The sequence below is a fragment of the Quercus lobata genome, chromosome 7 (genome assembly GCF_001633185.2).
Source record: "Quercus lobata isolate SW786 chromosome 7, ValleyOak3.0 Primary Assembly, whole genome shotgun sequence".
NCBI lineage: Eukaryota > Viridiplantae > Streptophyta > Magnoliopsida > Fagales > Fagaceae > Quercus > Quercus lobata.
In genome coordinates, this window is record NC_044910.1 from 44,646,204 (window position 1) to 44,660,361 (window position 14,158).

Genomic DNA, 14,158 nt, shown 5'->3' on the forward strand with positions numbered 1-14,158 from the left:
GTGTTAGAAAAATACCATTTACTCTGCATTCATACCCGAATATCTAAGTTCTAAGAAGTTACACAATTTCTAAGTTTAAAGAGTTTACTGAATTAAGCATCAAAAACGCTTCTACATTGGTGCCCTCCGATAGACTTTCCAAATCTTCAGTGAGCTTCTTTTCCAAACTAGGTTTGGAGAAGTAGCTCACTGAAGATTTTTGCATTAGAACATTTCATTGTGTAACTTATACACTCAAATAAGTAAGAGAGAGCACTTCATGACTAGAATTTTCCTGCTGTAGTAAGTTGGTTATGTTGTCTTCTTTCAGATAGTTGTATCCCTACAAAAAGGTCTCTCTTTTAAAATACTTAACCACTCACTGAACAATACTGTCCTTTAGGATCGTGTACAATTGATGCCTCTCAGACATACTATAAATACACCCAATCCAACCACTCTCCCTCAATTTAATTCAATTCAAACACAATCCAAACGAAGTTATTATTATTGTTATCAACTTATTATTTTAAAATTCAAATCCTTTTAACAATATTCTTGCTGTGTGAAAACTAGTTTAACGACAATCACATAACCAACCCTTCAATTAATCATCTGGGACTTATGAAAAGATGTAGTAATGAAATTTCCCATTAATATTGTTTTCCCTCGAACTAAATATTTCCACTTGGGAACACTACTTTTGAGTTGCTATTTTGAGATGCTTCTGTCATTATATGTCAATTTCCATGGCTCTTTATTCTTAATTCTTCATGATGCATTGCTAAGACACTGGAAGAAGACCAAGCAGTGGATACTCCAACGGACCTATAGCTTATATGCCAAGTGCGTGTGGTATTCTTATTTAACCATGACGAAGAGAGTTTGCGACTACAAATTTTGGGTATAAAGTGTTTTCAATGTTTTATGAGGCTATGAATCATTGCCTTACAAATAATGTCATTGACAACCTATACTTTGATAAAAGGAATCCACTAGCTATTCAACTTTTCTAACACCAAATTTCCCACTTAAAATCTGTTCAATATAAGGACTTAATATTGGACAACTCAATCACTTCCTGGTCTCTTTGATGCTTATCATCGATCGTTGCTTTGATGCACAAAGGATTGAATGATGAATACCACCACCCGTGCAATGAGCCCCACTATTTTCAACTTTTAGTTGCATCATTTTATTCAAACGGCACAAAAAGTATTCCCTATTGTCAAATTCGAGAAAGATTATTAATTATTGACAGGTTGATTGGCCTAGCAGTAAGGACTTAGACCAACATGCCTCAGGGCATTAATTTAAGTTCCCTATTAGTAGCGTGTTACAATTTTTTATATCCTACTTGCAGACTATTCACCTATCTCATCAATGACTGTAATGTGGGGTCTTAATTCAAGAGAGGTTAGGCTTGCCCAAATAGAAAAGCCACATTAGTCGCTCCCTTCTAAGTCTAACCATTCTTTTCTTTACCAAAAAAAGAAAGAAAGAAAAAGAAACAGAAAGAAAGAGAGATTATTAATTAGCACATTAATTACTTAAACCGGTTCCTCACATGTGACGGATTGAAGCTAATGCATATATACATGTATGTGAATTTTGCATGCGAGCCCATGAAGTTAATGCAGATGTAAATGCAAAAGACAAAAAGAAAAAGATAAAGAGTATAGGTATGGCAAACCTGAAACCACCACACATCTCTTTTCAAAGATAGACAGATAGTACTGTAGTATATCTATGATGGAGGAGGCCCCTCCCAACTTCCGATAGAAAGCTTAAGTCGTGGAGTCAAATAATCAGTGTCTCATTGTTGGAAAATTTTTGTATGGATCTCAACTCTCAAGCCTCAGAATCAGATCACTATATATAAAAGTAAACTTGGAAAAATTCATATCAGTTGATTGTGAATTGTGACAAGAACCTTGGTGGTGCTTCCTGTACTGATGATCATGAGTTGAAAACTCACCTTGGTAACCTCCAATGCGGTGGCTCAACATACTTTGATATGGGGGGCAAAATAGTGTACGATGTAGTACTTACAGTACAATAATTTCAATTCCAGTTTGAGAGCATAAACTAAGGGTCTACTCTGCCATAATACTTACTCTGAAATTCATATCCAAGAAATTTTGTGCACAATTATTTTTCCTTGTCTGTCATCTCTTTTGGCTATCACTGTTTTTTTTTATAGGTATTTTGGGTATATAACTGTTGAATACCCTTTTTGTTTTTTTTGATAGAGAATGCCCAAAAGTGGGACACTAGAACAGCACAAAACAAGCCATTACTGTGAAATTATTAAGCTCTCTCTTGACTTTACACACTTCTTGTGTCATCAATCATCATAATGATTGGCCAAACCATTGCTATACATAGTAGCTGAAATTTCAGCTCAACCATCAATAGGTTTCTTTAGATATTTCTCGATTTTGAAATGCATTGAAGCCTTGGACCTTGGGTAGTAGAGAAAAGTGGGATGACTCCCCAATTATTTATTATACACTTTGCTCTTTTATATCTAGTCGTCCTGGTTTGAATTAATTTTTTATTAAAATTTTATTTGCTCATTTGCTGTGAAATTCACAAAAGTATAGTTATAAAAAAAAATTAAAAAATTAAAAACCTATACAAAAATGAATTAATTAAAAAAAACTTATAATTGAATAATAACAACATGGTTGCTGTGCTTCATGCTGCAGACTAAAATAATGTAAAATGATTTCGTCCTATTGTCAGCAACTGAATAATTTTAGAATAACATATATATATATATATATATATATATATAGATGCTTTTCTCAAAGATATGTTTTTTCCCCTCCATCCACGCCATGTAATGAGCAAAGACGATGCTCATTGTATTTAGGTCAACTAATTAGAAACCTCTCTCTCTCTCTCTCTCATTACAAGTGGCGTTTAAGCGAATTAAATGGTATTACGTCTGTTGTGATATTATGTTTGTGGTTCAAACTTCACATCAAAATTTGTAGCGAGGAGGGATTTGAAACCTAATTTTCCTTACAAAAGAGATCAATCAATATCATTGAATTATAAAGGCTCTGAAAAAACATTTTATTTTAGGTTACAAACCACGATTATTGCTTTGGTTTTGAAGGGACGAAAATGATGAGTTTGTCTTTGGGTTCACAAAAATTTATAATAATCCATTTTTCATGAAGCAAAAGGAAGAATAGTGACATCATTAATTAGCATTAGTTTTTGGTTTTGTTTGGTTTCTTTTCATTTGAGTACTGAAAATCAAACTCTAAAAGCATTAAACAATCATAAAAGCATTTTAAAACCCAGAAATGTAGATGTGAAGTGAGAATGTTAAATAAGACTTAGTAAAATATTATTTTGATCCTTAAATTTTATCAAAAGTTTGTTTTTATCTCAAAACTTTAAAATTTTAATTTTTTTATCTCTAAACTTTGTAAAGCATTTTTTTAATGATTTAAAGACAAAAATATGAATGAAAAAAGAACTCTTTTTTTCCCAATACATTAGAGATGAAACAAAAAAACTTTAAGTAAAGACTAAGGACATAAATAGAATATTTTCAATAGTTTAGGGACGAAAAGTAAAATTCTTAAAGTTTAGAGATGACAAATAAACTTTTGGCAAAATTTAAGATCTAAAATAGAATTTTACCCATAAGACTTTCTCTTTGCTAATGAGAAATCTGCAACCCCAGACTTGATTAACTTTTTAGTGTATTAATCACCCATAAAATAAAATAAAGACAGTTAATTCTCTATTCCACACATGCTAAATTAACAATAATCTAGATAAGTTGTCGAGGGTAATTCTAAAATTTTGTTAGATAAAATGAGATCTTAATTAAGTATTTCTATTTAACTTGTCATTACTCATTCAGACGAGATTTGATCCTATCTAACAGCATATCCATTTTGGGTTTGGCTGCATAATGATTTCAAAAGTGTAGTGCTAGAAATACTATAAATTTTACTACATTAAACTTACAATTGATGTGTCACCAATCATAAAAAAAAAAAAAAAACCTATTTAATTATTTATTTAAGAGGTGGTTGAAGCCCGTGTGGTTGAAGCCTGCAAGTCAGATTCATTGACACATCACTTTGTGAGATTAACATAGAAAAATTTGTAATAATTTTATCATTTTTCATTTCAAATACTATTCTTCAACTTGAAAGTGACATTGTAAACAGAAGAGAGTTTCAGAATTCAGCTCATGGTCTCATGCTGTCATGCACTACACTACGTCTACGTAATTACTTTAGCACACAGTTTTCTGTTTTGTGCCGACCAGAAGTTTGCTGCGCTTGTCCAAACTTGACTGTAGGGGATGTTCGGCTATCGGAATTTCGGTAGTGATACAAAAAATAAGAATAAAAAAAGAGATAAAATTTGGATATGCACGGATGCACCCACAAAATAAGATGAACCAAATATTAAAATTTAAAAAGGGAAAAGTGACCTGCACAAGCTTCTCGTGATAAAATGTTTAAAAAATTGTGCAACCTCACACCCAAATTATTGAACCCAATTAGTTTAATTGTCTCTTTTTTATTATTCTTTATCATTAAATTAAGATATCTGTTGACTTAATTGAAATTCACGTCACCAGTCTCTTGTATTTGAATAAAAGATGTGAAGTTCAATCTCACCTAAAAATAATAATTTTAATTGGTATCTCAGTCTAATTAACTATAAGATAAAATTCTCACCCTTATATATATATATATATATATATATATTATTCAAAGCAGGAGTGCTTTTTTTTTAAACCTTTTGGAAAGAACTTTTTTGTTCAAAGGTCAACAAGATTAAATTAATAGATTCAATATAATAATAGAACTTAATTGATCTTATCCAAAGATTTTATTCTAATTTATAAACGCTTATCAAAGATTCCTAAACTTTTTCATTAAATAATTTATTATAAGAAATTCAAAATGTCCCTTTCATCCAATTCCATACGTTTTGGTTTAATTAGTGTGTCCTAATATTTCATTGACAGAAGAATAAAACGAGATTGATCCATATTAGCGGAATTTAATGTAATTACCAGACCTCCCCCATATGATCTTAAACTTAAACTAATTTTCTCCATACAAATCATTCTTGTTTTCACTTTTTTCCTTTTTCTTTTTCTAATGAGAACCGTTCCTAATTTCATATAGACTAACGTGACATCCTTCTTATCTTCATTCTTTACCTTACTTCTATTCCTTAATCGTATCATTAAATTTAAAATCTCATCATATCTTTTTTTTTTTCTTAATTTATCAATAACCCAATTAATGTAATAAGTTGGAAGGAGAGATCCAACACAAACTTTTCTTATAAATGAGATCAAATTATACTGTTGAGTTACAAAACTCTTCACCAAAATTCTATCATATTGATAATGTACTACCAAGATATATAAATATATATATATATATTTTTTTTTTGAAATTGCACATTATCACCCTAAACTATACCCTAAATTACACTTTGCATTCTAAACTTTTTTTTTTTTTTTTTTTTTCCAAATCCAAGATAGAGACACCCTAAACTTTTTGAGTGCACATTTTGCACTCTAAACTATAACTCTTGTTACACTTTGCACTCGACGTTAAATTTGCTGTTAACTTGGATAGAAATCTAAAGTTTAGGGTGCAAAATGTAATCAAGAATATAGTTTAGGGTGGTAAAGTGTAATTTATTCTTTGTTTTTAAGAGATTAAGAAAAGAGGCAATTGAGTCTTTTCACATGATTTCATACTTGTCCATCCAAATTAACAGTAAACTTAACGTCAGGGTGCAAAATGTAACAAAAGTCATAGTTTAAGGTGCAAAATGTGCACTTAAAAAGTTTAGGGTGCCCCTTCAAAAAAAAAAGTTTAGGGTGCAAAATATAATTTGAGGTATAGTTTAAGATGGTAAAGTGTAATTCTCTCCCTCCTCCCCCCCCCCCCCTTTTTAAAGCAAAAGATGTAATACATCTTGTTATAATTTTTTTTTTTTTTTTAATGAACAAGAAGGGGGAGTGGGGGCGACCATTACATCTTGTTATAAATTGGAAAGACTATTTTTAAAAATTTATATTTATCTTAACTAAGGTACAATAATGAACCTTTTAAAATTAAAAAAAAAAAAATCAAATTACAACACATTAATTATGAACAAACGTTATAGGTTGAAACTCTCTTTAAAAAAAAAATTGTGTGTATAATGTATATATATAAACTTATATTATATAAGAGTGAGCAGTCTAATGGAGAAGCCTACTTAAAGGTTGTTAAGCACAAGCTTTGATTGCTCTTAAATCTAATAATGTAACCTAATACAAAAAAGAATAAAAAGTGGTGTTAGATATCATTTTTGAGTTGAAATCTTAAAAATAAGCTTTTTAAGTAAAATGATAGATGACCTATTTTAGTAAGAAAATTATACTAATAAAGGAAATTAAGTTCATTCCCAATGATCACAAAAAAACTTTCCCCCCCTAAATTTTGGTTAGTCAACATATTTTTTTTGGCTTCCAACAAATTTGCTAATCCCTTAATAAACCCCCAAAAAAAGTCAGCCAAACCAAAATTTTTTGGTCTCTAACAATGTTTTGTTTAATTTAAATTTTATGAATAAATGATATTATTACCAAAAAATAGTCAATACAGCTCAAAACTCAAAACAAAAGGCAAATCTGCGCCAGGGAAGCAAAACATGAAAAATAGTTTCCACCAACCAAAATCTCTCACTTATCAAGACAGAGGATTGCGAGATTAGAACTTACCCAATTAGCTACAAAACAAACCCAACCGATTCCTAACGGGGCTAACAGAATTACCAGTTAATTCTCCTAACTCCTTAATTTTTGCTAAGCTTTTCCCAGGAATGAAGTTTACTAGCTCTCCATCTCACCTCATAAGGATTCTTTTTTTTCTTTTTTTCTTTTTTTTTTCACCAACCCTTCCTCTGAGACTACAGAGCCATCATGTCTTAATTGATTTCAAAGCCTCTAGTTATGGTAGATAGCATCAACAATAGCTATCTTGCCAATTCTAGTGGCAAACCCATGTCTCATTCCCAACAGCATTCTACAACCCCATTTGCATAACTGCCTCCCAATTAATCACAGTAAAACTTGCTAGCCCCTTGATAGCAAAGCTACTACTATAACTCGATATAGTTGGTGAGTACTCTCTCTCTCTCTCTCTCTCTTATAAGCTTGCGTCCAGTGCCTTTTTGCACTAGACACAACACGATTCAAACCCGTGTTTGCATTGTATCATGTCCAAAGCAAAAAGGCATTGGACACAAGCTATATCTATTTTTATTTATTTCAGTTTTGTCTAGTGCTTCTTTGAATCATGTCCAATGCAAAAAGGTACTGGAGGCAAGTAGCGTATTTTATTTATTTATTTTAGTTTTGTATTTATTCTCAACTTATGTGTAGAAGTATTAATTGTGTATATTTCTTGGTTGTATTGGGGCTTTGTTTATTTTTTATACTTTACCAATTTGTTGTTGTATGGGATCTTTTATCAGCATACCACCATTGGGGAAAAAAAAAAAAGGAAAAAAAGAATAAAAAAAAAAAATATATATATATATATATAAATGGAATAAAGAGAGAAAAAGAGAGAGTTTTGTTGGAAAGTGTGTGTATGTTTAATTGTATATATATAAAATAATTAAAAAAAAATTAACTAGAATTTTATTGAGTCCGGAGTGAGTAGCTTGAAACTCTAAATTATTTATTGTAATGTTTTAAAAATTATGATAGATGATTAAAATCATTAAAATAATTATTGAACTTTATTTTAAATTTCTTAAAATTTTTGGTAATAAAATTCTAATTAGAGTAGAATTTCAAATTTCTTGAAATTTATTATTATTATTTTGTTTATGGAAAAATTTCTTGAAACTTAGGTAATATATTTTTACCTAAATCATACTATTTTAACAATTAATAAGCTAATAAAATTTTAGTTGGACTAGATTAATAGAATTTTACAGAGTTTTTTCCCTAATAAGAATGTATCTCTAGAGTCCAATAAGAGTCGGAGTTGTTTGACACAACCTAACTTGTACGAGTAATAACCTACTACACCAAACTAGTTTCATTTCGAGTGTCACTAAATTGTTTTTTTCTGTGAAACTGGAGGGACCTACGAAGGGCAAAGACCAAAGAAAACAATTTCAGTTTCACTTGCCCCTTCTGCAAGTGCCACTTGTTCATATATATAAGACATATGAATCTCTCAACTCTCAACTTGTTCTTCCTCTGCTGTTTTTTTTTCCCTCAGAATCTATGGTTTTTTCCAGAATCTTGTGTTGTACTCAGTTGGTCCCAACAGGGTTTTAGTGTTTTTTTTCTTCTTTCTTTTAGCTCTAGCTATAGTTCTAAACTTCTGTAGTCTTGGCCTCCTGCAATTTCTCTCTGTTTCAGAAATTCTTTTGCCTGATATGGAAAATGAAGAAGACCATGACCACCTTGCTAAGAAAGATGAAAAAAGTGCTTCCTCGACCAGCATGAGTGTTTCTCAACAGGTACCTTAGTTTTAACCTCTTCTGTTCTGTCTGCCTTTAGCTTCTGCTAGAATTCTTAGCTTTTTTTCACCAAATTGGAAATGGGGTTTGGTTTTTACTCGGAAATATGTGACTTGTGAGAGGTTTTCCTAGAAACCCTCCTCTTTTTGTTGGTCATGAATTATAATTTCCTGTCTCTGTTTCTTATAAATGGGTTTTGTATTTTTTTTTTTTTTTTTTTGTCCCTTCTTTTTATTTTATTTTTATGAGTAGTTTCTACCAATTATCCAGTTGAAAGTAGTTTTACAACATATTACTGTGTGTGCTCTTTGACTCTTTGAATTTTTAGAGAATTAGATTTCTAAGATTATCTAAAAGGGAAAATAAAATTTGTAGTTGTTTCAGATTTTTGTACTTCAACTTGATCTAGTGTTGGATATGTCATATTTAATACATGCATCAGAGATTTTAGCTTTCTGCACTCCACCTAGAAAAAACACTGATAAAAGTTTATGGTCTTAACTCAGCATTCCACTGACTTGTACAGTTAATCTTTGGTTTTATCTGTGATTGTGACACACTCAGCCAATCCAGAGAGGTACTTAGTAACATTAGTAGAGTCCAAATTAAGGCACAGAATTGCACATTTGCAAGATTACATCATTGGTTTCAACTAAATTCAATTTGGGAAAGCTTTTTTCATTGACTATTTGGGGCCACCTATGCAAACCCTGAATCACTATGTTGCTTACTACAGGGCCATATTTTGAAAGAGAAATTATGTAAATATTTAATCTCATATTTCAAATTACCTCATATTTTACATATTTATGTGGGACAAATTAAATTAACTGATACTTATTCTCAACGGTCATTTCTAATTTCTCCATGTATGAGAAATTTTATGCTTGTGTGACATTCTTTTATCATATTAGGTTGACGACAAAAGCTTAATGAGTGTTTTTTTTTTTTTTGTTTTCTAATGACATATGGCATTTTTCTTCTTCTTTTTTGCTGCTTTCATAGGTTGGAGATTCAACTGAAATAATTGAAGAAAGGCCACCTGGTCCACAGCAGAGTCCAAAATCCCATGTTTTTGAAAAACCATCAATAATTATTGAGGATGCCACAGAGGATTATGTGAGAATAAACTTGCCCCAAACACCAAATCACACACCTAAAAGAGTAAATTTTTCCCCATTACCGAGCCCTAGTTTCGGGAAAGTTAATTTGTCTCCTGGTCCCTCGTCCTCGAAAAATAAATTTACAATAAAAACTCTTCTTCCAAAACTAAGTTTTAAACGTCAAAGTACAACTTCAGACATCGAGAAAGCAGCTATCATAGCACTAGGAGGTTCACCTACAGGGATATGGGAGAAACGTCGGCTTCCAAGGACATTGTCTCTTACAAAGCTATTCACCCTGAAAATGAATGAAGCTTCATCCGGACCTGTAACACCACATGCTCACTCAAATCCAGAGTCTTTGCATGGAGGAAACATGCACAGTCCGTTAAGTTCTGTTGTGAGTATCCACCACTTGTTAGCTTGAGAACTATTACTGTGTGTTAAGTATTTTAAATGGCCCCGTTGTATTCTGCAATGTTTTTAACATCACAGATGGCAAGCATCAGTGACAGAAAAGCTAATTTCTGTTGAAGTTTTCAATCTATGCATCATGTACATTTTAACTAGATGTGTATTACTCAAATTTATTCTGTACATGTAAAATTCTAGGTGTTCACAAAAATATTGCAAAGTCACATTTAATTTAAACTATTTAAATTTTCTGATTTAGGGACATTGAGGCTGCTTTAATCTTACTGTAAACATGCTTTAAATTTCTGTACTTTGTCAAATTTACTTGCTTGTTAACATTTCATGGTATTCCAGGCGGATACCAACTTCTTTGTTACTCAGAAAGCTAATTAATTTTAAGTACTAAAATTTGTGGAGCACATGTATGAGTGGCAGTGCACATAGTATGCAGAGCCATCCCTCACTTCCTCCTTCTTCATCAACCCTTGAACTATTTGCAAATGTTCTGATTTTAGGACATTCTTGGTTTATGTTATTGTAAACCTGATTAATTTTTCTTTACCTATCACCTCTACTTGCTGAAATTTCATGGTATTTATGGTTGATACCAAATTCTTTGTTATTCAGAAAGCCAAGTAACTTCTAATATTTAAATTTGTAAAGCACATGTATGGTTGGTAATGAAGGTAGTGTGTGAAGCCGTTCCCTGACTTTTTTGTGTACTATATATTTCACCCCTCAGACCAAAAGAACATTTTCTTCCCACAGAAAAAAACATAGGAAAGGTGGCTATCACAAGTAATTTTGGGTGGAGTCTGAACAGCAGCAAATTCTAGTTGTTCATCAGTCCAATGGTGTGTCACATATTTTTCCAGAGCTTAGCATCTGCAAACCTGGAATTTTCTGAATCAGTTTTGGTTCTTTTCATGAATCTTACTCCTACATTTGTGATATAGTTCACCGCTTTGTTAAATCTCTCTCTTGATCAGGTGCCCGGGTCAAATAGTCCTCCATCCTGAGTAGCATATGAGCTCATAACACTTTGTTGTCAAAATTTCAATTCTTATTACATTTGTGAAAAGTTTCTTTTCTTATTTTCTTTTAACTAACTAAATAAATATACATCATAATTTGGTATTTCAATATATCCCTTGAATATGTTATCCAGCTCTCTATTTGATTCATGCATAATTCCTCATTATGCAGAAAGGAGGGTTCCGTCAATCTATTCATCGTTCACACTCAGTCCCTGAACTTAGGAAAGAAGGAAGCCTATCTATACGTAGTGGCTTTCGTGTAATTTCTACTACTCCACAAAGGGCTGAGGGGACTGTCATGACAACAACAAACACATCCCTGGAAGATGATATTGGTAAATTTCCTCTTTCTCTCTCTTGCTCTGGATAGGAAAAGCATTATAAATTTATTCTCATAATTATTCATGATTGTATGTCCACAAACATTATCAAACAACAACCCTCCTCCTCTCCCCATCTTCATAGTTATTATATTAAAAATATATTCTTTCAAAATCAATTGGCCTTTGCGGGTTGAATTGGCCATGTCAACTCAGTAGGTTTGTGATTAAGTTTGCTTGGCTCAGTCACAAAGAGCTTCAAATCCCAGAAGTGGAAGCAGAACTTTAGTGCCAATATGATTCACCAAAGAGTATACATGTAAAACATAACAAATATCAATTCTTTGCTGCCTCATCTTAGATTCATGGCGGATTGTGACAGAGCCGTCCTGATAAGAACTCTGACTATAAGTATATTTGTAGCCTTAAGGGCCTGAAAGATATTTTGTTTATTTATTTTTTTGGTAGGGTATACCCTGTCCATATGACGGGGATAATCCTTATGGAAATCACCCGTAGACCCCAAGTTAGGATAATACTAATTGCATGCAGTTTCAGATTTCATTTTTTAGTTTTGACCCTGTTTTGTAATGTGTGATAACCAACCTAGGCCTTATCTTAGTCTTGCGGTTCAGATGGAAATGATGATGATGTTGAAAATATACCTGAAGAAGCAGCTGTTTGTAGAATCTGCCTTGTTGAACTGGGGGAAGGTGCTGACACCCTCAAGATGGAATGTAGCTGCAAAGGTGAACTTGCTTTGGCCCACAAAGAATGCGCAATAAAATGGTTTAGCATTAAAGGAAATAAAATATGTGATGTGTGCAAGCAAGAGGTTCAGAACCTACCTGTCACCCTTCTACGAATTCAAAATGTTCCAGTCCATAACTTGCAAGGAAGTGGTCAGCAACCTGAGGTTGCCAGATATAGGTAAGTAAAAGTTTTCCACTCTACATGGGATAGGGAAAGGATATCCTTGATTTTTCTCCTTTTTTTAAAAAAAAAAAAATTATTTTATTTCTATTTCAATATTCCTGTTGCCTATCATTAAACTAAATATAATCCTGATTTTAATTTTACCTTTTCTGTTGCATAGATTAGAAGTCTAAAGACTATTAAGTTGAAAACCTTAATTGAAAAATTACTTCTAAAGCCACTTGACCCAAATCAGGTTTAAGTCTAGTTGACTAGTAAACAATTAGACAAGACTTGAAAGTGCTTTTTTGGTAGTCATCTGTAACTTTTTGCCAATTTAGTATGTAATCTATGTCTGAACTCTGTTTAATATCATCTTCCAAGATAATATAACTGAAACTAAATGCAAATTTTCGTCAGGATATGGCAGGATGTTCCTGTTCTTGTCATTGTTAGCATGCTTGCTTACTTTTCGTTTCTGGAGCAGCTTCTGGTAAGTTTAGCGACCTCCAAAACTATCTTCCAAGCCTATTAGAGTTCCTAATATTATCATCTGGACAGATTTCAAAAATGGGATCAGGTGCAATTGCCATATCTCTTCCATTTTCCTGCATATTGGGTCTACTAGCATCCATGACAGCCACAACAATGGGTATGCTGTATTTAGACAATGCCTTGTGTGCTTGGATCCTGTCATCTCAGAGTTATACTAACTCCTCTAAAATTTGCGTGTAGTAAGCAGAAAATATGTCTGGATTTATGCAGCCATTCAATTTGGTCTGGTGGTTCTCTTTGGACACATTTTTTACTCATTGGTAAGAAATTCTTTGATCTCCAACACTATTTTCATGGCTCGTTATTTCCTCTCTCTCATACCCAATGATAAGTTGTAGGTTTGAACATTGTGGATCCCATCCTAATATAAGCTAAAGGTATGTGATCCTTTTAATATTAAGAGTTTCATATGTCTGTTTGGGATCTGCAGGTTCACGTCCAGGCTGTTTTATCTGTTCTTATTGCTGCGCTTGCTGGATTTGGATTTACCATGTGTACACATTCTGCTATTGTTGAGGCCCAGAACTGGAGGCAGAGGCGTCTTTCTCGGTCAAATCAACAACGTGGTTCTCAGGAGGAGACACAGCCAGGCCGATCATCTGAAACTGCACTTCAATTTGAGACGGATCCTCACCACCGTGAAAGTGAAAGGGGAGATAGAGAAGTTATCCATGTCACGACGAGGTATTTTTAGATTAATTAATGTCACAAACAGTGGCATAATAAGGCAGGGTTTTGGCTCTATTAATAGTAAATCTATTATGAATGTTTGGTTCTGTAGTCTGTAGCCCCCTTTTGGGCCCATGCGCCTTCTACACGGGGAGAAATCCTCACTATATCTCTGCATTGAAGGAAGGGGGTAGGGGAGGGGTAAGTCATTGTAACATTGTGGTAAATTAATAAAGATGCGTGAGAATTCTACTGTACTGGTTCAGAATGCAGGTTTTTCTTCAGGACAAGTAGGATTTTTGTTGTATTGCATATTCAAGACCTGCTTATACAATAGAACAAGTTGGTCAATCTCAGGCAATCAAGCACACACAAGAAAGGAGAATAACCAGATGTATAAACTAGCTTTGATTTTGCGTTGATCGATACATGTAACTAAAACTGCCAACATTTTCCCCCTCCTTTAAGACCGTTTGGAGGGCCGTTGTATTTCTCCACCTTGGTGCTTTTGTTTTTTGAAACAAACCTATACTAGTGGTAAGTTGGGAGTTTCAATTCTCTATAAGGATTACCAGCAAACACGAGCAATATTACTTGCTCTCACATTAGAATGCCTTCGTCAATGTCAAAT

At 32.9% G+C, this 14,158-nt stretch overlaps 1 protein-coding gene across 2 annotated transcripts; it reads left to right on the forward strand.

The window, feature by feature from the left end:
- The first annotated feature begins 8,084 nt into the window (after positions 1-8,084).
- Positions 8,085-14,087, forward strand: LOC115953934. Of its 2 annotated transcripts, none has more exons than XM_031071764.1 (8): positions 8,085-8,514; positions 9,520-10,017; positions 11,238-11,403; positions 12,024-12,318; positions 12,724-12,796; positions 12,865-12,955; positions 13,046-13,118; positions 13,289-14,087. In XM_031071764.1, the coding sequence occupies exons 1-8, from the start codon at positions 8,431-8,433 to the stop codon at positions 13,644-13,646; spliced, it is 1,638 nt and encodes a 545-aa protein (XP_030927624.1). In that variant the 5' UTR covers positions 8,085-8,430; the 3' UTR covers positions 13,647-14,087. The 2 variants fall into 2 exon arrangements, with proteins under 2 accessions (XP_030927624.1, XP_030927625.1); XM_031071765.1 differs by having other exon boundaries at positions 8,088-8,514; positions 13,039-13,118.
- The last annotated feature ends 71 nt before the right edge of the window (positions 14,088-14,158 follow it).